Here is a 27,633-nt window from a genome sequence, read left to right as displayed (position 1 = left end):
CGGGAAGCCGCCATCTTGTCACCGCGGGAAGCCGCCATCTTGTCACCACGGGAAGCCGCCATCTTGTCTCCGCGGGAAACCACCATCTTGTCACCGCGAGAAGCCGCCGCCTTGTCAACGCGGGAAGACGCTATCGTGTCGCCAACGCGTGGAACACCGTCAGTAGATTACGGCGACTCGGGGACCCGCAGCCATCGTCTGACGACGCTCAAGGAATTCTCCATTGGCGGCGACTGGAGTGCGTTCGCCTGACGCTTTGAGGCGGCAGTCCGCTCTGCAAAATGGACGGATGCGGAGGCTCTAGAAGTCCTGCCGACACTTCTGGATGACGAATCGGTCAGGTTTTTCCGCTCCATTAAAGCCGCGAGGAAGACTACGCTGAAGGCTGTATTTGAAGAGATGGCAGAAGCTTATGAGCCCCCGGACGATGCACATCGCAGGTTTATTCAACGGCAACGGGCTCCGGAGGAATCTCCTGTGGCTTACCGGGGTGCCGTCTTGGAATTGGCTATGGCCGCATACCCGGACACGGAGCCTGACTTGCTGGAGCCTTTGATTTTAGGAAAAATGTTGGAGTTGTCCAGGGATTTGGGCATTCCCATGCCTGTGTGCGGCCACGAACAACTGACCTCCCGGATAGCGGCTAAGTGCCTGGACGCGCAATTCAACCTGCGCCGGTGGAAGCAGGTGACAGCCTGGACGGGGAGCCCCAAGATCGAGGGCGGTGCCACGGGATGGGATCCGTCCAAGGCCGTGTACGTGCGGGACGAGAGGGGGCCTGCGGAGTTGACGGCAGCAGCGACCCAGCCGCCTATTCGCGGGGGTGCGGAGTTAGGGCCGGGGCGAGATCGCCAGGACAGGGGGGGTGCCAGACGACGGCCTGACCTGTTGTGCTTCCGCTGCGGCCGTCGGGGGCACTTCGCCAGGGAGTGTTGGGCTCGCCCTCGCCCGCCGCTCCAGCAGGAGGCCCCTGCCAAAGAGGCGACACGTCAAGAACAACCACGACAGGCAAGTCGGTACGCATCAGACACCCGGCAAGGCCTGTCACCTCATGCATCACTTTTGCCGCGGGGTCCGGATAATGTTACTAACGGGGGAGCGCTGGAAGGGCCGCGTCGCTCGCTGACGCAGTGGCGTAAATTGGCACGGAGGGTGGTTGCGGCCGCTACCGGGTCGTCCACTGTGCCGGGTTCCATCCAAGGGGTGGACGTGTGTATTTTGGTGGACTCGGGTGCGTCCGCGACCATTATCTCAGACGTCATATTTCACCTCCTGTCCATTCCTCCGGAGCGGGTGCGACCGGTTTACGACTCGTGCATAGCGGCAAATGGGGGAAGTATGGGCATTGTGGGTCAGGTGGACGCCAGCATAGCGGTTGGGGGTGTTTCAGTTTCTGGGACGGTGTTGATTTCTAGGTCCCTCGCGGTGCCCTGCTTGTTGGGAACGGATTTCCTGGCGAAAATGCCCATTCAGATTAGGGTGGATCAGAATTGTATCCAATTACGGGGGGGCCGCCAAATTGCCTTTTTGCCATCACCCTGGGGCCAGTCCGTTCCTGACCGCCAGGTGCAGGCGCTCTCCGAAGTATCGGTTGATGTTCCACCTGGGTCGCAAATGCTTATTCCGCTGCGTTATCGGAAACCAGTGCCGGGAATCGAGGGGGCGGCAGGTGTGTTGTTGTCGCCGTCCAATGCTATAACGGGGGGCTTGACGCTGGTCGGGGCGCAGACGATTGTTCGGCCGGGTCAACCCCCGTTTTTACAAGTGTTGAATGGGACCGCAGATAATGTTAGTGTGCCGGCCAGAACGGTTTTAGCTCATGCTGTGACTGCTTTCACGGCCCATGATGATGGGGGCCTCCGGGGCCTCGTAGGGGGGGTCTCGACCTCCACGGCACAGGACGATCGCTGGATTGCAGAATTGTGCCGGGAGAATGTGTCCTTAACTGGGGACCAACGGTCCGCGCTTCGCACGCTGTTGGGAAAGTATTCCGACGTTTTTAGTTCGGACGATTTCGATTTGGGACGCACTTCTCTGCTCTCCAACCATATTGATACGGGGGATGCCAATCCGATTCGGATGAACCCGCATCGGTTGAGTCCGTCGGAGCGGGATCATATACGGGGCGCAGTGGAGGATATGCTGGCCGCCGACATTATTTCCCCGTCCAACAGTCCGTGGGATGCTCCAGTGGTCCTTGTAAAGAAAAAGGATGGGAAATTGTGGTTTTGATTTTCGCAGGTTGAATAAAGTGTCAGTTGCGGACGCGTACCCCCTGCCGCGTATGGATGATTCCCTCGATGCCTTGTCTGGGGCAAAAATTTTTTCTACTCTCGATCTTTCATCGGAATTTTGGCAACTTCCCCTGGATGAGTCCTCGAGGGAAAAGACGGCTTTCCATACGCCGCAGGGCTTGTTTCAATTGAATTGTCTCCCCATGGGCTTGAACGCCGTCCCGGCGACGTTCCAGCGATTGATGGAACTCGTGTTGACCGGTCTGCAGTGGGACACGTGTCTGATATATTTGGACGATGTTATCGTCTTCAGCCGCACGTTTGATGAACATCTGCGGAGATTGGACGCGGTGTTTGCGAGGATGCGTTCCTCTAAATTGAAGTTTAAGCCTAAAAAGTGTCACCTGTTGCAGCGATCCGTGCGCTATTTGGGCCACATAGTCAGCTCGGACGGGGTGGCCACGGACCCGGAGAAGACGGCGTGCGTCCGAAACTGGCCGACTCCGGCCTCAGTGGGGGACGTGCGTCGGTTCGTCGGGTTCGCTTCTTATTACCGCAGGTTCGTACCTGACTTTGCCACGATCGCGAGGCCATTACACCTCCTTATGGCAAAGGGCCGGAGGTTCAGTTGGGGACCGGCGGAGGAGGCGGCATTTCAGGGCCTACGCGATCGTTTGGCTTCGGCACCGACGCTGGACTATCCAGATTTTACTCGGCCATTTATCCTGGATACCGACGCGAGTGACACGGGGATTGGGGCCGTCCTGTCCCAATCTAGGGACGGCGTCGAACGCGTAGTGGCTTACGGAAGCCGCGTGCTGTCTCCGGCGGAGACCCGCTACTGCGTTACTCGTCGGGAACTCTTGGCCATAGTACATTTTCTTCGCCAATACCGGCCATATCTATACGGCCGTACGTTTATTGTGTGCACGGATCATGCTGCTCTGCAATATGCCCTGAGGGTTGATCAACCGTCTGGCCAATTGACACGATGGTTGGAAACCCTGCAGGAGTTTTCATTTGAAATTCAGTACCGGAAGGGATCGCATCACGCGAACGCACTTTCTAGATTGCCGCAGGGGTCCCCGTGCGCTTGCACTTCGGGCACAAATAGGTGCACGCGGGTTCCACTGCCACCTCGGCCGGTTATGTCCGCTGTGGAGGTGCCTGAGACTCCCGCGTGTCCAGAGCCGGCTGATGGGGTTTTGAATTTGCCACGTTCGGTATGGGTTCGCGAGCCATTGCTTGATGACTCGCTGGGGGCCTTGCGGGGTCGGGCTGCGAAGGTAAGGGGTGGCCCGCTATCCGATGGGACGCCGGGAGCTGCTCTCCGGGATGGCTTGTTGATCGCTGGCATCTTGTTGTGCCGGTGTCGCTGTGATATGAATTGATTCGGATTCTGCATTCGGAGAAGTTATTACATCTCGGAGTGCAGAAAACCTTGTTGACGTTACAGCGGGATTATTTTTGGCACGGCATGACGACTGATGTCGTCGGGCACATTCGGGCGTGCTCCGACTGTGCCCGACGGAAACCGCCTAAACACCCATATGTTCCGCCAGTGCAGTCCATACAGGTGTCACGGATTAATGAATTGGTGGCGTTGGATATTTTGGGACCCTTTCCGCCGTCCGCTCGGGGTAACACATTTTTATTGGTTGGATTGGAATATCTTTCCAGCTGGCCGATGGCCTGGCCCTTAGCCGATCAGTCAGCGGCGTCTATCACGGAGGCGTTCCTGTTCGGATATGTAATGGACAAAGGTTGCTTACGGACCAAGGGCGAAATTTTTCTTCTAAATTATTGGCTGAGGTGTGCGCTGCACTGGGGACGAAGAAGGTACGGACGTCTCCCTACCATCCGCAGACGGATGGGATGGTTGAACGTCTTAATCGGACTCTATCGGCAATGCTCTGTCATACGGCTAGCGAAAAGCAGGCTGATTGGGATTTGCATATCCCTGGGGTGCTCTCCGCGTACCGGATGACGCCACATGCGTCGACGGGGTACTCGCCTTTCTTTTTGATGTACGGCCGCGAGAACGTGCCGCCGGTGGACGTGCAGCTGGGCATGGGGGTGAAGGGTCCTGTTAAGCCTCTCCCCGATTATATTCGGGACACCGTTCGTCGCGTGGCTGAGGCGTGGGAGGGGGCCCGATTGGCTACTGCCAAGACCCAGGCCCGGAACGAACGTTGTGCACGGCGCTCGCATGGTGAGTCCCCCTGGCGGGTGGGGGACATGGCCTGGCTGCACTGCCCGCAGGTACCGGTGGGGACCTCCCCTAAGTTGCATAGGCCGTGGCAGGGGCCGGTGGTGCTTATTGAGGTTCCTAGTCCGCAGTCCGCGCGTGTTCGGTTCGGATCGCGGCGTTGGTACGTTCATACGTCCCGATTGAAACCCTATGTGGCCCCGCAGACGGATGCGTCATCTCCTAATGTTGCCTTGCCGGTGTCTGTCGCGACCGACGCGCCACTGACTTTGCCTATTCAACCTGCAAGCGCGCCTGTCGTGCCTCCTGTAGACGGACCGGCTGTGATCCTGCCGGACATGGTGATTCCTGCTCCGGGTGGGCCTACCACGGCGACGGGGACACTTGACCCCACTGCCCCTACAACTCCACCTCGGGCGCAGTTGCGGGAGGGCTCGATGACGGGCCTCTTTGGGGAACGGGACGCTGGGAGTGACGGGCCTCCAACAGCGGCGGGCGGTTCCAGTCCCGCCGCTCCTAAAACCCCGTCAAGGCCACGGTCCACGCGGGGGGGCACCCCCGTGCGGCACGGCCCGGCGACTCGCACACGTTCTAAATCCCTTCCCTTTCGTTAATTGTTATTGTTCTTATCTCCGTTGTCTTCTTATGCCTGTGTGGCATGTGTTGCTCGCATTATTGTTGTTCTGTTGCAGCCGAGGATGGCTGGCTTTTTCATCAGGGGGGGGGGGTCGTGTAATGCGAGCAAGAACAGGGTGCTTGCTGGCCTCCGCGCCCCTCACACGCGCCGGGGTATTGGGAGGCGGAGCGTGTGGGAGGAGCCACTGCTCACCTCGCTCCAATGGGAGTGGGGTGAACGGGGGGGGGGGGGGGGGGCGGAGGCGGAGGCAGGATAGAAGGTGGAGTTTGGGTCACGTGAGAGAGGGGGATATAAGGAGAGAGCCGGAAGGGGAGAGAGGGAGAGAAGAGAGTGAACCACGGAGGGAGCCACGCTGGCGGTGGAGGGAGAACTGGCGCCATTGCCACGTGGTCGGGGGTCATAGGCGCACTGCGGTCCAGCGTGCGCGGGGTGCGGCCAGGCCAGCGGAGCGTGCGGGATCGCATGGAGATAGAGAGAGCCAGCGGAGTGTGCGGGGTACCCGAAGGGCGGTGTGGCCCGGGGCGGGTGAGGAAAGAGCACACGGAGGGGCCGACGGAGACGGCGTAGCGAGAGACACACGGAGCGTACGCGGGGCGCACGGGGACGGAGACGGCGAGGGTTGGAGCGAGGACCAGCGGGCGCGAGGAAAGAACCCAATAAAGGACCAACGGAGAGCGACATCTTGTGAAGGAGTCCTTTATTACACCACTCTCCAACTGGAGTTTTTTTTGGCCGGGTATGGCTAGAGATGTGGCTGACCTCCTTTAAGGCTGCACTGAATGTGCTCGCCGTAAGCCACCCGCGAGGCCGTCTTGCCCACATTTTGGGCCCATTTCTGGCTACTCCGCGAGGTAATAAGTACCTGTTGATTTGAGTAGAATATTTCACCCGATGGGCCATGGCCTGGCCTCTATCCAACCAATCGGCGGCAGCCATCACGGAGGCCTTTTTCCACGTCTACGTCTTGGATAAGGGTGCTCCCGAACTGCTGACCGATCAAGGGAAAAATTTTCATCCACCCAGTTGCGGGATGTGTGCAACTTGTTGGGCACACATAAGATTCGCACTTCGCCATATCATCCTCAAATGGATGGTATGGTTGAGCGCCTCCACCGGACGCTCACCTCTATGTTGAGCCACCAGGTATGCGAGTCACAGATTGATTGGGACCTCCACATCTCCGGCGTGCTGGCTGCATATAGGATGGCGCCCCATGCGGTGACGAGGTTTTCGCCATTCTACCTCATGTATGGCAGGGAAGTCTGCCCCCCGGTAGATGTGCAGCTGCGTATCAAACAGCCTTCGGCCAAGTCCAAGATGGCCGATCAAGTCCGTGCTAATGCTCACCACTTGGAGGCCCGGGAGGCCACGAAATCGAACTCAGAGGCACGCCAGCTGGCTAATGAACGCCTGCGGGGCCTTCGTACGTCTCACCATGCATGGGTTGAAGGGGACCGGGCTTGGCTTCATTGCCCTCAGGTACCCCTAGCAACGTCTCCTAAGCTGCTTAAACCCTGGAAGGGCCCCGTCGAGGTTGTCCGCGTGGTCCGACCCCAGTGCGTTAAAATACTGTTCGGGAAACGCTCTTGGTATGTCCACCCCTCGCGCCTCAAACCTTTCATCCCTCCTCACACCTCTACTACAACACTCATGGGCCGAGAGCGTGTTGTGTCAGGGAGGACTCCATGTGTAATGCTAGCGTAAATCGGGTTGTTTCTGGGCTCTGGCCCAATCACACGGCCCGGGGTATTGGGGGGCGAAGCCTGGTCTGCGGGGCATGTGGGAGGGGCCACCGTTCACCTCGGCTCCAATGGGAGGCGAGGTGAATGGGGGCGGAGCCAGCAGGGTAGTATGGGAAGGCCGGATCTGACGATCCGGAAGGGGAGAAGTCAGGGTCACGTGGGGGGAATGGATATATGTGGGAGCCCGGAAGAGATCGGGGCAGTTGGGGAAGTTAAGAGGCTGAGCCACGTTGGGTGGTGAGAGAAGATCCGCGCCATCGGCTACGTGGCCGAAAGACCTCAGCACGCTATCGGCCAGCGGTGTGCGGAGTGCGGGAGTGGAGGAGCTAACGGAGGAGCGTGCGTGGCACGCGAGAGGAAACGCTGGTCCCTGATCAGGACCAGCGGGGTGTGAGGAAGAGTGGAGGAGCTGACGAGGGAGCGCGTGCGGGGCGCGCGCGAGACGACGCTGGTCTGCGGAGGAGACCAGCGGGGTGCGGAGAAAGAACCTAAATAAAAGACAAACGGAGACCAGCAGTGCTTGACGAAGTCTTTTATTACACATGTACGTGGGGCAGGGAGGACTCCATGTACGTATGTTGATGTCTTTCCTTGTACAGGTGGGCTGGGGTATTTATAGGGGTTCGCGCGGTTTGTTATTGCGTTCCATCGTTCATTGAGGCACACGTACACAAGCGTTTTGTGGTTATCATCCAGGGTTGGCTAGGTGCTACGAAAGGGGGGGGGGGTAATGGAGCGATGTCGATGGGCTGTGTACACTTACCTGCAGGGGCAGTCAGGGTCCAGCAGGGGCAGTCGTTATATCCCTAGCCCAAAAGCAGGTGGGGGCTGCGGGGTGTCATGGGATCCCCCGGAGCCCCCTCTGGAACTCTCTAGAAGGTAGGCGGGGCTAGGGCTGACGCACCCGTGCTGGGTATAAAAGCCGGACCCCGGGAAGGGTCCGGGGCCAGTCCAAGACAGAAGCCAGAAGACCAGCTAGATAGGACCCTGGGACCCCTAGCCTCACTGCCCTTGTAAGGGCCGGGACTCTGTGTGGCTCAGTGGTGAGACCCTAGAACCCCTGGCCGAACGTCCTTGTGAGGGCCGGGTCCGAGTGGGCCAGTGGTCGGAACCCGCACCCTGGCTAGGTCGGGTTAGAGTAGCCTCCCCTAGGTACCCATAGCCGGAGGACCCAGAGTCGTGGTCCCGTGTTAGGGCACGTTAGCCCGGAGGCAGTACCTCCCCAGACAGTGGTTATAGAAGGGCCGTTGCCCTGAATGAGTCTGGGCTGTACTGCCAAGTATTTGTATTAAATAAAGTGTTGCCTCCAAGATCCGTCTCCGACGTCGCTAGAACTCACTACATATTGATACAATTCTGACCAATAAAGCTCCTCACCGGTTACTTTTCACGACTGAATTCAACATGATGTACACATTTTGATTTAAAGCTTTCGTGACTGCAGGGATTCATATTGTTTTTTTCGGTAAAGTCACGTAGAAGGGAAACAATAAAATAATACATTTTCTTGCTGTGTTTTTCACACCTGATGATGACTGCTTGTGTTGCAGTCGAAACGTCGTGATAATTTTATTGTTTTATATTTTTATCATTTTATTGTTTCCCTTCTGCGTGACTTTACCGAAAGAACCAGAATATGATGTATACATTTATATATTTGAAAACTGTATGCAAATTAAAGTATCTAATGCATGTACATGTTCATGATAACGTTGCCTCAGAGCTGCTTTGTTCGCATGGTGGTCTGCCCATAAATACACTATCCAGGCCCAAAATAGGCCCATTCACACGTAGCTTCTGAAATCTTAAGTCCGGCGCATTGCCGGTGATTTGGTCAGAGACGACTCTGTGTGTGCATAATTGTGAAAACGGAGCTCTAACCTGCTCCATGTTCCTCGTGGTGCAGATGAGCTGCACTGCAATGGTGGGACAGCCCACATTGTCCAGTGCCTGCCAGGCCTCTATCCGCTTCACTACCGCAGGCTTGCATAGCACAGAAAAGTGGTTTACCTGCAGTGCAAACATCCAGACACCGCTTCCTTTACAATTCCAATGTATGCAAGGCTTATTACAATATGCGCATCCATACATAACATTTTAGAACGTAGTTTTCAACCAATGTCTCCCGATTGTGCTCATGGCATCATGTCACAAGGCAGAGAATCCACTGGCATCTCTTGCAGAACAGCTCAACCCTTCTTGGTAGAGAACAGAATTGAAAGATAGAGAACTGTAAATAGAAATGTGTCTTAAATTTCGATTTAAAGCTTTCGTGACTGCAGGGATTCATCTGCCACGGCTGGGGTGTTTGTCCTACAGTAGGACAAACACTACAGTAGGACAAACACCTCAGCCGTGGCAGATCACTTTTACAATTCAGTGGGCTCACATGACATTGACTTCTCCAAGACAGAGGTTCTCTGCAAGCCATCTGGCTACCATGACAGATTCGTTCATGAGGCGATCCACATATACAAACACAGAGACAATTTCAACCGAGAAGATGGATTCTGGCTCAGCAATCATTGGAAGGACGTAATAAACCATTTCGGATCTTAACTGATTGTGGTTCACATTTACGGTGACTTTCAGACTGCAGTCCACTCACTGGCATTAACTGTGTATCTTGTGTTCTCCACAGGGAATGCATTATTTGCTCCGCTGCGGGTCTCCTGCCACCGCTCTCCCATTCACATGTTTCATTGCTTCTACATACTATTAACATTCCCTCCCTTTGTTAATGCTACCCCCTGCCCCCTCCCTTTGGTGCTGCTGATCCTGCATAATGCATGGGCATAATATGACTTTGAAACCCCCCCGCCCACCTCCTACGCATTTCCCATGAATATGCTAAATTCCTCTTGATATGCACATTCTTTTGTTAAGGCGCTCTTCTACCACCTCCAACCCAGCTTATATATAAGCTCCTAGCTTGGCAGTGTCTCATTCTTCACCTGAAGACGGCTGCTTGCGTTGTAGCCGAAACGTCGTGATAATTATTTTATTATGTTTTATTTTTATTATTTTATTACTTCCCTTCTACGTGACTTTACCGAAAAAACCAAGAATATAAATGTGTCGTTAAACCCACCACCTATTAGTAAGATTTGTCACGTAAACAAAACATGCCAATTAGTTACTAGTTCGGCACACCGGTGTGTTGGAGAGTAAACCCACAACATTTACAATTCGAGTATGATGTTTCGCCAGTAATTACAACCAGCCTCATCGGGTGACACCCAGATATGTGGAGAAATCCTCCTCCTGTTTTGGTCTTAGATGGGTAAATGTGATGTCTTTACTGTGAGTCAATCACGTGCAAAGACCATATTACTACAGATAATATTGGTCGCGAAAGCCTACGTGTTAAACAGATAGAGAACTACTTCTGAAATCCCTTCAAGTGACCTCTGGTCGACACAGCATGGGGCAGTCAAGTACTGTCCCTTCCCTATTTCCAAAGCTGGAGGTGCAGAATCAATGATGGCTTACAACTGTGAGAGGAATGAATGGGTCAAAATATGCACATACAATTTCGATTTAAAGCTTTCGTGACTGCAGGGATTCATCTTCTTCGTTCTTTCGGTAAAGTCACGTAGAAGGGAAATAATAAAATAATAAAAATAAAACATAATAAAATAATTCTCACGACGTTTCGGCCACAATGCAAGCAGCCGTCCTCAGGTGAAGAACAGGTCTGTCGGAAAGACAGTGTCTGAATGAACACCACCAGGCTTGGAAGCGTATATTTAAGCTGTGGTAGCAGTTACATTGGAGAAACCAAACGACATGTCTCGGACCGCATCCGTGAACATAAAGCAGACCTGAAACACAGTAGGACAAACACCTCAGCCGTGGCAGATCACTGTTACAATTCAGTGGGCTCACATGACATTGACTTTTCCAAGACAGAGGTTCTCTGCAAGCCATCTGGCTACCATGAGAGATTCGTTCATGAGGCGATCCACATATACAAACACAGAGACAAATTCAACCGAGAAGATGGATTCTGGCTCAGCAAACATTGGAAGGACGTAATAAACCATTTCGGATCTTAACTGATTGTGTTCACGTTTATGGTGACTTTCAGACCGCAGTCCACTCACTGGCATTGACTATATATCTTTTATTCTCCGCAGGGAATGGATTCTTTGCTCCGCTGCAAGTCTCCTACCACCACTCTCCCATTGACATATTTCGTTGCTTCCTCTTAGTACCTTTCACGCGACGGTCAATGGTATAGTGTATAGCAAATTGTATAATAATACATAGTTTAAAAGTGTAATGTTTAATATAATGTATAAGGTAATATATAGTATCGTAATTGTATAGTGAATATACAGCAGTGTGGTATACAGTAGGGTGGGTAGAATAATACAGTGTAATATTACAATGTATAGTCTAAGGTGGTGTATAGTAATGCAGTATATAATTTAATGTTGGGTTTGTCTATGGCAGTATATAGTACGGGGTAGACCCGTGTGATGTAAGAGAAAAAAGTTTAGCTGGAGGCATATTATATTTTTTGCGACATAGAATTGTAATGTATGACTTACTGTTAGTAGCTCAGCTTATTGGAGAGTATATTTAGTATATTGATGATACTGATGTAGTTTATATTTTAGTTTCTTACGTGGTGGTTTAACTGCTGCAGCTCCATACTATTAACATTCCTTCCCTTTATTAATGCTAACCCTATTCCCTCCCTTTGATGCTGCTAATCCTGCATAATGCACGGGCATAATATGACTTTGAAAACCCCCCGCCCACCTCCTACGCATTTCACAAGTAGTGACTAATCCCATATCTGCATTTCCCATAAATATGCTAAATTCCTCTTGATATGCAAATCCCTTTGTCAAGGCGCTCTTCCCCTCCAACCCAGCTTAAATATACGCTTCCAAGCCTGGTGGTGTTCATTCAGACACTGTCTTTCCGACAGACCTGTTCTTCACCTGAGGACGGCTGCTTGCGTTGTGGCCGAAACGTCGTGAGAATTATTTTATTATGTTTTATTTTTATTATTTTATTATTTCCCTTCTACATGACTTTACCGAAAGAACCAAGAAGATGCTCATACAAGTTAGGTTTTCAGTCAAATCGCACGGTATAGTGTCAATATGCGGCAGCATTTCACAGCATATTAGAATAATATAAACCAATATAAGTGGGAGCACACCACGAAACACGCAAATACATTTAATCCAAATACCCTTAAAATTAAGCCCGAGTCTAAAATGTAGTCTCTGGTTGAATCAGTCCAGAGTTTGCTTTGTTGAACCAATTCTGCTAAACTCATACACTCCCTGAAGGCCACGTGGTTGGGTGGGATGTGTAACAATCATAAGCCTGTTTATGTAAAGGGGCAGGTATGTCGAGACGTATTACAGCTTATGACCTTTGAAACAAGCAATGAGTGAGGGCTGTTGCATGCGTGCTATGGCGAGTGGGTACCAGCTGCCCATAGATGTCTTCAGGCTGCTGGTGAAAGAGGCTATTGAGGGCCTCTTCCAAGTTCTGTGGGACCCCGTGGGCATGGTAGAACTCCACTGCCGCTTGCTTCAGCTTGTACATTTGCCGGGCGTCATCGGATAGTGAGCGCTCCATCACAGCTTCAGCCAAACCTGCCAAGGTGGATCATTCACAGTTGTTCAACTACGCCTTCTTCTTCTTAACATTTCTCTCATTGCAGGGTCGGCAACCAAAACAACAAAAATAGCAATTTTTTTCTAACTCGGTAAAAAAAAACTATATTTCAAGAGCCACCATACATGTGAATACGAAACGGTGGCCCTGAATAAAGAACGTCACGAAACAGTCCTTTAATGAGCTCCATGGTGAACTGGACTTCCATGGTGAACTGGACTTCCATGGTGAACTGGACTTCCATGGTGAACTGGACTTCCATGGTGAGGGGTCGGCAACCAAAATAAGAGGCATTTTTTGGCGAATTTCAAGAGCCGCACTCTGCAGTCCTTAAAGAGCTGCATGCTGCTCCGGAGCCGCAAGTTGCCGACCCGTGCTCTAGAGCGTGCTATATTATCGTGCATTGTATCATAAAAGTAACGATAACATATACGTACTGAATTCATGTAGAATTCTTCTCAAGCTAAGACGGGTTGAGCCTGCATAGTGCATGTATGGGAGACCACTCTACACAACAGGTTGCTATGGTTTGCGAGGCTACGTGGTGACCAGCAGAGGGATGTGCAGATACTGTAATTATAGCACTATACATTATTTCCACGTCTACACTTTCCGCCTTCACCAACCCGCACTGACCAGTGTAGAGAAGTATAGCAAATTCACCCCCCGCGACTCGCACGGAGTGGGGAGGTGCGCATTCAGCAGCCGACCGATAAAGAGGGCTGCAATGTTCACATAATGAATGCACGTTGTATAGTCTGTGGGTAATAATATATACAGTATATATACAGCGCCGCATGTCATAAACAACTTCGGCAATGTAAACAGCTGCTGGTGTAATGGATTTGCAGGTGTAATGGCTTTGCAGGTGCAATCTCGAGAGGTCGCCGGTTCGATTGCATCTCCCGGCGCGGCAACTGGATCGTATTCACTGTACAAAATAAAGAAGCAGTCTCCTTCACATAATCTCCATTTAAACTGGAGGAATCCGATGACCGACAAAGCTCTTTTTTCCACAGATGTCTAGTTAGGGAGGGGTCAGCAGGTTACATCAGCAATACAGATACAACTATTTATATTTCACGAGGTAAGGCCCACAGAGCTGTATATTTTTCAGAAGCGACCTGGCCACAAATGATAGCCCAACGATGTGGCTTATCATGTAGAACTGTATAGGAGTCAAACACTCTAAATGCAAGTGTCTAAATGTGGAGGGAACCCCCAGAGGACCGAATAAAAGTCCGCGCAATCGCGGGGAGAGAGAGACACGCAAACTCCAAATATACAGCCGCAGGCGTCAGGGTCGGGATCGAACCCATGTCCCCCTGGATACCAGGCGATGGAGTTAACATCTCCTCGCCACCGCGGCGCCCGACATGTCCCTCAAACAACTCTGCCACGAATTTGTTTTATTATATTATGATATTATATTATTATATTATGTTTTATTTTTATTATTTTATTATTTCCATTCTACGTGACTTTACCGAAAGAACCAAGAAGATGAAACTCTGCCACGACCCGTGCGCCTGCCGACACAAGCACGAGGAGGCCGTGGGCCGGTTTAAGGCTTTCAGTGGCCCGGCAGCAGCCAGAGGCGACGCTCGAAATCAAATGCCAGCGAACTGCCGAGCTAACAGGCTCGGAGTCTTGTCGCCGATGTTATAACTCTAACCAATGATCTGCGTCGTTGTGGAGAATGAATGTAGTCGACAAAAGCGGCATTAATGAAGCAGCAGACCGCGCGGTGTCGAGGGAGAAAGTGGCGCCACTCCGCTTCCGGCGTCTCGCGGTTGCCAAGCAACGGCGCGCGCCCACGTAACACGCCCATGGCAACGGCCGCTATTCGCCACCGACGCTTTCCGTGACGTGAAGATGCGATGCGTTGTCAACAACAACAAATGCGAACAAAATCGGACGGCCGACGAAAGTCACCGATCAGCGAATGCCTCTGCACGATGGGTGATTCGGTCGCAGATCCGGGGAGGAGGAGGGGGGATTATTTTGTTTTACAGCGCCTCGCAAGTGTCGCCCAACGCGCACTGCGCATGCGCGCGCCGTCGTGGAGTGACGTCACGCGATGGCGGCTCCCATTGGCGAGCAACGTGGAGCGGGGCCAGAGTGGGGGGCCGGAGATGTGGGGGGTGAGGGGAGTGAGGGGGGCACGGGGGGTGTGGGGAGCACGGGGGGTGTGGGGTGCACGGAGGACCCGGGGGGCAAGTGTGGCACGGGGGATGCAGGGGAGCCGGGTCTGAGGCTCCGCACCGCGGCGTTGGGAGTCTCAGGGCCCCAGGCGTCAACGCAGGGCAAGATCTGCCGCCTCAGAGACTCGCTTCGCAGGTAACGCGGGGGGTGGCAGCGCGCCTCCAACACCTCAAGTGACCACAATGTGTACCTAGCCTGGCACAAGCAAGCGCTGTGTTGTAACGTCACTGAACAAGTGAGAGAGGCTACGGTGCTCGACCTTGCACCGTCTCTGCGGATTCACGGAGGCAGTGTTGACCCAACTGCGAAATTCCATACAATAGAGTGAAGTCTGCAATGTAGTGTACATTGCAGTGTTGACGAAGACAAATATCCCTCGTGTAGTCGTTACAGGCTTTTGGGGCAAGTGCTGTTAGCGAGCAGCACCTATGAAGGCCGTCACAGCGGCACACGAGGGGGTGGGTGAACAGCACCACGCCCGGCCGCCTTTGTCTCCTTGGTCGCGATGTTTTACACACCGCACCAGGTACTCATTTGAGACTGAGTCGACCTAAGGGAGGTCCAGTTCAGATAATCATCACTGGTGTTGGTCGTGAGCGCGAACTCGGGTTGCCGGGTTTGTAGCGTCACCGCTCTCCATTGCAATATTGACAACCTCCGTGCGAATTACCATAAACACACAGCGCACCTCCTTGGACAGTCATTTCCCCGCACGTTCGATTACCATCGCTAGCTACTTAGGGTGCGAAAGAAATTCAAGATATATACATACACACCTGGGCCACATCAATCCATCTTTTCTCTAGCCCGTACCATGCCCGTTTAGCCCCATCCGTCCGGCCGAACATAAGTTGGCTGGGCATGCGGGGGCTGGGCATGCGGGGGCTGGGGATGCGGGCTACATGACCCAGCCAACGCAGCCTCATTTGCCGGAGCTCACTGATGGGACTGTGTCCAGATTCTTCAAGGACCTGTGAAATCACACAACCCAGTCTGGTTAAACCCAAGATGGATCGTAGGCAAGCTAGCCTGAATATTTCAACCTGGTGCAGATTTTCCTTAAGAAGGCTCCACGTTTTGCAAGCATAGAGAAGGGAGGGCATAACTGTGGCTGAGAAGATAAAGCTTCGTCCAAATTATGGACCAAATTGTAAACAACTGTTGTCTGTGCTCCATCAACGGAGGATGAACAGCAAAACTACACCAACTCTGCTAAAGCCCTCTCGTGGCTGCTATCAGACCTCGACATTGGCATTTAACTCCTGAACATATTGCCATCATATGCAAAAATAACTTCATTGACCTGCTGTTTCCCGGTCGGAGGTTTATTCTTTATTTCTGGTAGCGATTACGGCTCCTTCCAAATGCTGGCATACTCAAGTCCAGATCCTAGAGGTTTCAGTACTTCTTGAGTTTTATATTATAACACTACAGGCTTAGTGCGGCCTGGAAGCGTATTATTAAATAAGATGCATTACAATTCCTTATAAGAGAAACAAGCACTAACTGATTATTAATGTAGCATAATCACAATAGAACACATTCCAAATGATTACTAATCTACAACTCGCATCGTAACAATAGCCTTATTACTAATCAAGTATATAATTACAATAACCCCCCCCCTCAAATCTTTGCACCTGATGAGTTAATGATGACGTCACCCTGCTGCTGCTCTATATAAGAACGGGAGACACAGCAGAGCCTCACCATTCTGGCGAATTGCCCGATGATGCTGGATGCAATTACCAGCGAAACGTCGTACTCAAATTGTAAATGTTGTGGTTTCACGCTTCAACACACCGGTGGGCTAAAGCAGTGAACTATTTGTCTTTTGTCAACGTGACACTTTTTTTTACTGATTGGCCGTGTCGGGTGGTGGAGGGTTACGACACATTTATAAATAACGCGATCTAAACCCAAAAATCGTTGATTATGAACGATTTATAATGCGCACAAATTTTGCGTGTCGGACGCAATATTCAATCGAGAACTCAGAGGCGCGGAGCGATGGCTGTCAAGTCCCTCGTACGTGAGAGCCTGAAGAGGTTAAAGCCTGAAGAGGTGAGAGTCTGAAGGGGTGAGAGTCTGAAGGGGCGAGAGTCTGAAGGGGTCAGAGTCTGAAGGGTGAGAGTCTGGGTGGGTGAGAGTCTGGAGGAGTGAGAGTCTGAAGGGGTGAGAGTCTGAAGGGTGAGAGTCTGAAGGGGTGAGAGTCTGAAGGGGTGAGAGTCTGGAGGGGTGAGAGTCTGAAGGGGGTGAGAGTCTGAAGGGGGTGAGAGTCTGAAGGGGCGAGTGTCTGGAGGGGCGAAAGTCTGAAGGGGGATGAGAGTCTGAAGGATGAGAGTCTGAAGGGGTGAGGGTCTGAAGGGGTGAGAGTCTGGAGGGGTGAGAGTCTGAAGAGGTGAGAGTCTGAAGGGGTGAGAGTCTGAAGGGGTGAGAGTCTGAAGGGGTGAGAGTCTGAAGGGGTAAGAGTCTGAATGGGTGAGAGTCTGAAGGGGTGAGAGTCTGAAGGGGTGAGAGTCTGAAGGGGGTGAGAGTCTGAAGGGGATGAGAGTCTGAAGGGGGTGAGAGTCTGAAGGGGTGAGAGTCTGAAGGGGTGAGAGTCTGAAGGGGTGAGAGTCTGAAGGGGTGAGGGTCTGAAGGGGTGAGAGTCTGAATGGGTGAGGGTCTGAAGAGGTGAGTGTCTGAAGAGGTGAGAGTCTGAAGGGGTGAGAGTCTGAAGGGGTGTGAGTCTGAAGGGGTGAGAGTCTGAAGAGGTGAGAGTCGGAAGGGGTGAGAGTCTGAAGGGGTGAGAGTCTGAAGAGGTGAGAGTCTGAAGAGGTGAGGGTCTGAAGGGGTGAGAGTCTGAAGGGTGAGAGTCTGGAGGGGTGAGAGTCTGAAGGGGTGAGAGTCTGAAGGGTGAGAGTCTGAAGGGGTGAGAGTCTGAAGGGGTGAGAGTTTGAAGGAGTGAGAGTCTGAAGGGGTGAGAGTCTGAAGGGTGAGAGTCTGAAGGGGTGAGAGTCTGAAGAGGTGAGGGTCTGAAGGGGTGAGAGTCTGAAGGGGTGAGAGTCTGAAGGGGTGTGAGTCTGAGGGGTGAGAGTCTGAAGGGGTGAGAGTCTGAAGAGGTGAGAGTCTGAAGGGGTGAGAGTCTGAATGGGTGAGAGTCTGAAGAGGTGAGAGTCTGAAGAGGTGAGGGTCTGAAGGGGTGAGAGTCTGAAGGGTGAGAGTCTGGGTGGGTGAGAGTCTGGAGGGGTGAGAGTCTGAAGGGGTGAGAGTCTGAAGGGTGAGAGTCTGAAGGGGTGAGAGTCTGAAGGGGTGAGAGTTTGAAGGGGTGAGAGTCTGAAGGGGTGAGAGTCTGGAGGGGTGAGAGTCTGAAGGGGGTGAGAGTCTGAAGGGGGTGAGAGTCTGAAGGGGCGAGAGTCTGGAGGGGCGAGAGTCTGAAGGGGGGTGAGAGTCTGAAGGGTGAGAGTCTGAAGGGGTGAGGGTCTGAAGGGGTGAGAGTCTGAAGGGGTGAGAGTCTGAAGGGGTGAGAGTCTGAAGGGGTGAGGGTCTGAAGGGGTGAGAGTCTGAATGGGTGAGGGTCTGAAGAGGTGAGTGTCTGAAGAGGTGAGAGTCTGAAGGGGTGAGAGTCTGAAGGGGTGTGAGTCTGAAGGGGTGAGAGTCTGAAGAGGTGAGAGTCTGAAGGGGTGAGAGTCTGAAGGGGTGAGAGTCTGAAGAGGTGAGGGTCTGAAGGGGTGAGAGTCTGAAGGGTGAGAGTCTGAAGGGTGAGGGTCTGAAGAGGTGAGTGTCTGAAGAGGTGAGAGTCTGAAGGGGTGAGAGTCTGAAGTGGTGTGAGTCTGAAGGGGTGAGAGTCTGAAGAGGTGAGAGTCTGAAGGGGTGAGAGTCTGAAGGGGTGAGGGTCTGAAGGGGTGAGAGTCTGAATGGGTGAGGGTCTGAAGAGGTGAGTGTCTGAAGAGGTGAGAGTCTGAAGGGGTGAGAGTCTGAAGGGGTGTGAGTCTGAAGGGGTGAGAGTCTGAAGAGGTGAGAGTCTGAAGGGGTGAGAGTCTGAAGGGGTGAGAGTCTGAAGAGGTGAGAGTCTGAAGAGGTGAGGGTCTGAAGGGGTGAGAGTCTGAAGGGTGAGAGTCTGAAGGGTGAGGGTCTGAAGAGGTGAGTGTCTGAAGAGGTGAGAGTCTGAAGGGGTGAGAGTCTGAAGGGGTGTGAGTCTGAAGGGGTGAGAGTCTGAAGAGGTGAGAGTCTGAAGGGGTGAGAGTCTGAAGGGGTGAGAGTCTGAAGAGGTGAGAGTCTGAAGGGTGAGCGTCTGAAGGGTGAGAGTCTGGAGGGGTGAGAGGCTGGAGGGGTGAGAGTCTGAAGGGGTGAGAGTCTGAAGGGTGAGAGTCTGAAGGGGTGAGAGTCTGAAGGGGTGAGAGTTTGAAGGGGTGAGAGTCTGAAGCGGGGAGAGTCTGAAGGGGTGAGAGTCTGAACAGGCGAGAGCCTTGAGTTGCTACTTGAAGTTGAATGGTACTGTGAGGCTGCGTATGTTCAGTCGGAGAGTTCCAAATGATCGGTGTAGCCACGGAGAAAAAGTTTCTCAGCCAGGACAGTCCTGTTTCAGGTTACAATCAGCAGATTATTGGACGTACGCCACAGGACACCGCAGTGGTCTGCAGTGGTTGGTAGAGTGAGAAGTGTGGAGAGGCATGGGTGGAGACCTTGATAGAGAGCTCGGTGGCACAGGGTCATGACTTTACACTGTGTGCTAAATTTGATGGGACGTAATGTTTTGAGTTGGTGCGTTATTTACACGTGACCTTGTTTGTCATGCTTCATCCATCTTACCAGGGACAACTGGAAGGAGAATGAGAGCGCGAAGTGCGAGTTCGTGAGGCTCCTGCTGCAGGTGGCGAGGCCACACGTGGGCGCGGCACTCGTGAGGGAGGCGCTGCTGCCCCCCGCGCTGCTTTTCTCCGATGACTTCGAGCTGGAGAACCAGCTGCTGGGCGTGCGCTGCCTTCACCACGTCGTTCTGAATACGGTGAGCATCCCCAACCGCGAGGAAACAAAACCGCTTGAGGAATGGTGGACGGTTTCGCCACCGCACCGGTTTAAGCCGGGCGCTGGTGGCTACGCACGCGGCCTGAAATCTAGGACTGTGGAGGCGAGGAGTTTTTGACGTCCTAATATTTGCCATATTAAGTCAGCAATGTTACACATCACCTGGGTAATTCCGCGCGATCATCGGTTGAATGTACAGGGATTGCCCGAACAAAAAAAACATTAATGATGCAACAAAACACTCGTCAATGAGGCTATATAAACATTGCTTACCTAAGATATGGGTGAACGCATCGGATGTCCTCTGTTTTTATGGTACCTTACAGTACGCAGTCACTTGAGTCGGAGGTAATAATAGAAGCAGCACGCAAAAGGTCTGAAGGTCTGAATGAGCGTGGTATAGCAGACTCTTTTTTTCCCAAACAGTTTATCCGCAACCTGCATAAACAGATTTGATTTCTATCGTGAAAAATTCTGAATATTTTGTTTTCAGATACTTTACAATGAAGTAAAATGAAAAATAACATATAGCAAGTTATAAACTATAAAACTATAAACTATATTTATTTTACCGCGTAAGGCTCACTGAACTATATAGCTGTTTTTCAGAAGTGACCTGGCTACAAATGATAGCTCAACGAAGTGGCTTATCGTATGGCAATTTATTGCAGCCAAATTCTCTAAACGCGTGTTTCTAAATGTGGGGAAAAACCAGAGAACCCGGAGAAAAATCCACGCGACCATGGGGAGAACATGCAAACTACAAATATACAGCAGGCGTCAGGGTCAGGATCGAACCCACGTATACCAGTTGAGGTAGTTAATATCTCGCCACCATGTGCAGAGAATCACGGTTCGAATCCAGTATGCCGCCCTGATTAATAGTGTAATAATCATACATTCTGATTAATTCTGTTTAATAACCATACTTTCTTACGCCATATGTTTCACAGTAAATACTATGGTCCACATTTAGAGAAATGACCTGCAAGCTACTAAACTGGGATTGCAGTTATTGCAGGTGAATGCCCACTTTCAAGCCAGTGCTGATTCACGTGCCGCCACTGGTTGAGATGGGATGTGATGCTTTGAGATGTCGAAGCATATAAATACCATATTGATGCAAATATTCAGATTACAGTATAATTATTATTCACATTTCTTCCTATTAATGTGGATGGTGAGTAACCCTTTCCAATTTCAGACAAGGGTAGCAGGTCTAGTAATGTTTTACTTCAGAGCACCTCTGATTGATTGGTCCAGATTCCCAAATGCTATCGATTTTTTCAGAAGACATCATTTAAGAGGGTTTTTTCCAGAATGAGAAGTCCTCTAATTAATCCGCTGTACCGCTGTACAGGAAGTTTAGAAAATTGCCGATAAATAAATTGCTATACGTTTTCGCTGCTCATAAATCATGTGATGTTAAGAATTAAATGTTGAAATTGTGGATGATTCAGTTCATTTTATGAATATTTATCATTTTTACCATCATTCAAATTGTTGTTGTAATTATTCACGTGTGACTAACATTCTGTTTTTGCTTAAGTAGCCGGCAGCAGAATTGAGATGCCACAATCAAGCCCAGGTGATCTACCATGCGCTGTACCGTCACCTCTACTCCAGGGAACACGAGCTTGTGCAGGTACAGGACTCGGTGGATGGTGACACAATTATTACTTCAGCTTCTTTCATCGGGAGATGCTACTCATTTTTTGTTGAAACGTACTCTTTCAATCTACCGTATCATCCTATTGTCCACAAACTCTCAGAGAATTGCAGGCAGAAGGTGATTGAGCATGCAGATATTACAAACACGGTGTTTCCAGAATGAAAATTATTCCCCTCCGGTCATCCTCGAAGCAGCGGCTTTTGGCTAACCATCGAACAACGACAATCACTGCATCGCATGCTTTCAGATGCGCTTCTGCTGCTGTCTGGAACGCTCTTGCTTCTAATATTAGGAAGCCACTGCAGCTATCCACTTTTAAATCTTATTAAATTTCTTTAGAACTTCTTTTTTGTGTTTAGCGTGTTGTCCTTACCCTACACCTCGGATAAGCACGATTGGATATGTATGGTGTGAAAGAAGTTCAACATACACATACGTGATCAGTGCAGCTAAAATTCTGGCAGTGTGTATTGTATGCTACGTTTTTACACCCCCTCCGTGCATGCATCTGGCCTATTGTGGTCTGTTCAAGCCATTGTCTGTTCATCTCATTGAAAGCTGTCCATTGTTAATGCTCAGACAGCCATATTCAGGCACACTGAGGATTTCTCGTCATTCAACTGGTATCAAGCTATCATTGGGATATTCGTTAAATGTATTCCGGTTTTTTTTTACTTCACAATACAAGCGGACTTCAATACGCAATACATAATCATTTGGCTTCCCTCTAATTCTGCTTTCATGAAAATTAACTTTTTTATTTTTTTATTTATAAGGCAGTGGTGGTAATAAACACAGTTAACATATTTGTGACTTTGCTGATGTGATTGCACTGTGTCATGCGCTAAGAACCTGGCATCCCGAATTCGGTCCTTGCTCACGGTCAACACCAGTGACGAATATCTGAACCAGTCATGGGCCTCCCCTAGGTCGACTCAGCCTCAAATGGGTACCTAGTGTGATGTGTAACATCGCCACTGGGGAAACAAAGGCAGCCAGGTGTGGCGTTGGCCACCCGCCCTCTCGTGTGCCGTGCAGGTCTTCATAGGTGCTCGCTAATGGCACTTGCCCCAGCAGTCTGTTCAGGCGATGCGGGGGATCTTTGACTTTGTACTGTGTCAATGCAGGCTGTGCACAGGTGTTTGCTGATTCTGCTGCCGGTGCTGGAAGGACCGTACCTGGCCAATGCGAGTCCTGGTAAAGCCAATCCCATGGCGCTCACCAGCAAGGTGCTGCTGCTCACTCTCTCCCACATGGAGATGGAGGACAGACTGTCCCTCCGGCGTGTTTATGCTGAAGTGCTTCCTGCCTACATTGACAGGTGTGTGTGTGGTACGCATGTGCGCCGATCCGATATCACTCTCACACATATAGCATATACCAGCACTGTGTGTCAATTTTGGTAGGATTAGAGCATATTCCCATTGACATCATCAAATCACGATGCATGGGCAGATAGCCCGTAGGTGTCTAATGCATATTTCGTCAATTGTTTCCACTTTCCTCTGTCTTGTGCTAATATGCTCAGCACCGATCTCCTATGTCGTCGTCGTCAAGCCATTCTCTATGAGGTCTTCTCTTTCCTGTTCCTTCCATTTTTCCGAATAACACACTTTAAATTTTCCTGTTATTGTCCATCTGTCCAAATAGTTGCAGTTTCTTTCTCATCACTGCCTGCATCAGGTCTCCTTCATTTTGCTGGTCATGTCCGATGTGTCTGCAGCTTTTTACACAATGTGCCTTCCAAATCGCGTGGGTGATGGGCAAACGTCATCGGTGGGACTCGTGTAAATGTGGGGGGCTCCAGAGGTTCCTAGTTGTGGGTTGCGAGATCCCCCTGGCATAGCACAAATTAATTTCCCTAAGTTTGGTGGCAGGTTGAGGTGTCGATGCAGTACATTCTGTAAAGTGGATTGGTAACATACGTGGAGAAAGTGTTAACCCTCCACGGGGTAGCCGACATCATAGTCATTAAACAACCAATAGAAATGAATTACAGGAAATTATGGAAGTCATGATTTAATAAGTCTGCAATGTTGGATTCAAGATGAATGTTGGAACAAGTTTTCTTAATGAAGAGTTTGTTAGAGTCGCAATTTGACAAAATAGCAGAATATCGTAATTTTACTCGACATGCCTCAATTGTAACTTCATAAAATGTTGACTGATTTGCTAAACCTAAACCAAATTTGAAATTGCCCTTTCCAATACGGTCTTGTTCTCCTAAAACGCGGTAGTTGCGTTCCTGAAGAACACCGCGTTATGGTAAATCGCGTTATAATAAAGAATATACAATATAAGGTTAAAGCACAGTCTGCCATAACACACAAGATGTGTACGCAGGCTGAACAAAGACTCAGGCGCGTGGGTAGCGTCTAGAAGCATCCAGCAGCATCCCACTGCCTTGTACAATGCTACACCGAGACAGCCGTACGACCGCTTATTCCTACTCGCGTGACGTAGTTCCGTTCACTCAATCGGGTTCTATCCAATTCGCATCCCGCATTATAGAAAATGTGTTCCCTAATACATTAATCACGCTATATACAATTCTCATTATGAAAATACGTATTTCCGTAGAACAGGCAAGTATTATGGAAACACTGAAGGTGGCACAAGTGAACTCGTGTGTGTGCGCACACCGGTCAGGTTGGGCATTCTCATCGTGCGACACATGAAGCAGCTGCTGGGTGTTGTGGGCGCCTTCCTGGAGGTGAGCGACGGCCCTAAGGAGGAGGCCCGAGCCTACATCCTCCTTGCCCTCAAGAGCCTCATCAGCTGCGCGTGGCCTCGGTAAGTTGCTACAAAGCTAAACATCTCTCGTACAGCCTTAGCAGACTGTTGGGGCAAGTGCCGGCACGGTACATGAGGGGGTGGGTGGCCACCACCACGGCCGACCGCCTTTGTCTCCCCAGTGGCGATGTTCTTATACATCGCACCAGATACTCATTTGAGGCTGAGTCGACCTAGGTCAGGCCCCAGGACTGGTTCAGATAATCGTCACCGGTGTTGGCCGTGAGTGGGAATCGAACTTGCGTCATCAGGTTTGTAGTGCAGCGTGCTAACCGCGGTACTACTGCTCCCCACATATCGCCACAAAGACAAAGATCCCCCATATAGCCTTAACAGACTGTTGGGGCAAGTGCTGTCCGCGAGCATCTGTTAAGGTCGGCACGGTACACGAGGGGGTGGGTGACCAGCACCACACCCAACCACCTTTGTCTCCCCAGTGGCGGTGTTTATTCACATCACCAAGAACTCATTTGAGGCTGAGTCGACCTAGGGCATGACCGGTTCTGATAATCGTCACTGGTGTTCGTGGTCGTGAGCAGGAATCGAACTCGAATCGTCGGGTTCGTAGCGCAGCGTTCTAACCACTACATTACTGCTCCCCATAAGTCGCTACACACATACACGTTCATTTCTCGGGTGCTATGATTACCAATTTGCCCTCGACTCCCAATCAATATTTAAACTTTCCATTTTATACTCTATTTGCATACGGGAGCTTTGAAATTTTCACTGCTCAGGAGTGAACTTTAATGTAGTGCTCCCTATAAAATGCAAAAACTAATATCTACTTTTACACAAGTCTAATGTGAGTGATAGATTGCACTTCGCCAGCCACAATGAGGAGACCTCCGTCATCCCCCACTTGTGGAAGAGGTCGCTCGTGCGCAGTCCCAACTCGGCCAAGTGCAGCGCATAGCCAGTCATGCGCGTGACACGGAGATTGTTTGGTGGTCCCGCTTTTTTCCCGAACGCCGTTTGTCTAGGATGGCGGCGCGATGCGGTTTCCTGGTGAAGCTGCTACTGCGGTTTGCGTACGACATCTCAGCCGAACGGACGACGGTACACGGCAGCGTGCAGCGCGCGCTGCTCACTGACACGGCCGATTGCCTCGTCTCACTCGACCGCTGTTGTGGTGGACAGGTGCAGGTAGGGCCCACGAGGCCGCACGGCCCCAACAGTGTCATGCTAAATGCATATCTGAGGACTGCTTCACATTTAAAATAATGTCCACCTCCCGTACGGTATCCGCACAAACACAACGACACACGGCCATGCTGAGACATATCACGAGGGGCACGTGAATAAGATGATGACCACGAACTAGATGCATCGCACTGACTCGAGAATTGTGGACTCGGGCGATGGAACAATAGCCAGATGCAAATGAGCGAATGTGCACGGGGGGACAAACACCGCGGAGATGGAGCAATCGAATCGGTTCATGGGAAGGACTACTTCGGATTTTGGTATTGCAGAATTGAGGAATTGCGGCGATGTTGGAGCATCCTTCATCCAGTAGTGGATAGAGTTGTGGTGATGATCATAATGATAGAAGCATAACAAATAAACACCCCCTTGATAGTCATATACACTGGAAAAAAAGTGCTGTTAGGATACACTTATTAAGCCAGGTACAGTGCACAAGCAGGTGGTGTGGACAGTACCATACCCAGCCACCTTTGTCTCTCCAGTGGTGACATTACACACCACTTCCAGGTACTCGCGTAAAGCTAAGTCATCCTAAGAGAGACCCAGAACTGGTTCAGATGTCACTTGCCACTGATATAATTTCGAGCCACGAATTGAACTCGGATGACTTGGCACATTTCAGAGCCCTACCCACTCCATCACCATTTCCCTCACCGTATAGCCTTAACAGACTGTTGGTGCAAGTGCTGTTAGCAAGCACCTACGAAGACCAGCATGACACACATCTTTGCATCCACACACATTCACACACACACTGCAGCAGATGCATCGGCATCTTCAAAAGCAGTAGAATCTGCATATTATCATTAATACTATCGTCAGCAGCAGCAAAGTGTTGGCAGTGTTTGTGGGGAGACTTACTGGCCTCTATCATGGGAATGTGTAATTTCCACCGCTGACTCCAATGTACTTGTTTTGTTTAGGCTTTGCTGAGGGATGTAAAGAAGGCTTCTGACAACCCTGGTGTCCTGCACTGCGTTACAACGGTGTTTAGCGAGTGAACGTGTGCAGAGTGCTGCTGTTATTACAAGGTCATACCGACAGTGATATTAATATATCAATAGCCTTCAGGCACTATTGGCAAACGAGGCGGTGAAAATGTGTGTGCTGATCAGATCGTACTCTATTGAGGCGAACGCAGAGATGACAAGGCCGATACCTTCCATATCACCATGGAGCCAAGCTAAATTTTATTGTGTTTCTCCAAATAATGTCAAGCTGCTATCATGATGTTTTTTGTTTTTGTGATAAATTAGCATTACAATAAACATATTTTGTAAAAAGTTAATGATTATATGCATCCCTTTTTATATCACATTTGTTTTTACAAAATTAAGTGAGACAATGTCCTAGCAGCACATGGCTTACCATTTAACACTGGGGTTTTTTAATTACTGCCGAGTATTGGGAATCCATTTGATAAACTTGCCTTGTATAGGGTAAACTCCTGAATAGCAACAGATCTATATACAGTCTGCTCGATAACTCGTGTCTTGGCCTCGCTGTGCGCTGCATTGCACCACTATCCAAGTTGGTAACCTCGCATTCAATAAACCTTCAGAGCCAGGGTGAACATCCGAATCCAATGTATTTAATGATTAGAACGAGGTAAAACTGATGGGAAAACACAGCACAAAATACAGCATCTGTTAATACTTGTGTAGTGACATTTCCTGTCACTATACTGTAGCGCCAGCCCCTAATTCGGGAGTGCTGCTGAGTGCTGGGAACCTCCCTAGGAGGCTGAGGGACACGAGACCGGGAGCCGTGAGCCCCTGTCTTGATACAGCAGGGGGCATGGCCGAGGGCGTGGCGAAGCCACGGCCAAGGAAATAAAGGGAGAGCCCCGACAGGGATCGGGGCTCGTTTGTGGGGATCGTCCTGGAACCCTTCGCTCTTCGTTCGTCGGTTGAACCTTAGCTGGGAATCATTTGTCAGACAGCGTTGTGTGCTGGCTGGCCGTTCGCTAGGGTTAACTCGCACGCACATAGCGACAGTATAGCTACACCTAGCTAAAGAACCAGAGTGTTACCGTAGGTTGTGTAATAAACGTCTTGCCTCCCAGTTAGTGTGTGCGCCTCAATGTATCACACACTACACTTGCAATATCAATACAATCAATGAACACTGCAGCATCATAACATTGTCTTAGATAACATGAAACTCAACAATAGGTCCTGGATGGAGCAGGCACCTCCATCAGCACTGAATAGCTATACAACAAGAGAATAAGCTACTGTGTTAAATAAGGTCACTTTGTGTAATCAGCATACTGC

The 27,633-nt window shown here is 50.7% G+C and overlaps 2 protein-coding genes across 2 annotated transcripts in view; one reads left to right on the top strand and one right to left on the bottom strand.

Annotated features, from left to right (window-relative positions):
• The window catches only part of ENO4 (enolase 4), a 43,211-nt gene extending 28,959 nt beyond the window's left edge, over window positions 1-14,252 (bottom strand). The window contains exons 1-3 of the mRNA XM_078611270.1: window positions 13,956-14,252; window positions 12,277-12,446; window positions 8,704-8,832 (exon numbers count right to left, since the gene is read on the bottom strand). Of these exons, the coding sequence (XP_078467396.1) occupies window positions 8,704-8,832; window positions 12,277-12,429 (282 nt within the window). The 5' untranslated portion in view covers window positions 12,430-12,446; window positions 13,956-14,252. The remainder of the gene's footprint in view (window positions 1-8,703; window positions 8,833-12,276; window positions 12,447-13,955) is intronic.
• A 296-nt stretch (window positions 14,253-14,548) lies between these two features.
• Window positions 14,549-27,421, top strand: TTI2 (TELO2 interacting protein 2). Its single transcript, XM_078603207.1, has 7 exons — window positions 14,549-14,808; window positions 19,471-19,663; window positions 21,236-21,328; window positions 22,483-22,676; window positions 24,005-24,148; window positions 25,132-25,294; window positions 26,281-27,421. The coding sequence occupies exons 1-7, from the start codon at window positions 14,549-14,551 to the stop codon at window positions 26,356-26,358; spliced, it is 1,125 nt and encodes a 374-aa protein (XP_078459333.1). The 3' UTR covers window positions 26,359-27,421.
• Window positions 27,422-27,633: the final 212 nt, after the last annotated feature.

Source organism: Lampetra planeri, chromosome 2 (genome assembly GCF_965212315.1).
Source record: "Lampetra planeri chromosome 2, kcLamPlan1.2.h2, whole genome shotgun sequence".
Classification (NCBI taxonomy): domain Eukaryota; kingdom Metazoa; phylum Chordata; class Hyperoartia; order Petromyzontiformes; family Petromyzontidae; genus Lampetra; species Lampetra planeri.
Note: the sequence above shows the minus strand (reverse complement) of the source record. Positions and strands in the feature narration are given on the sequence as shown.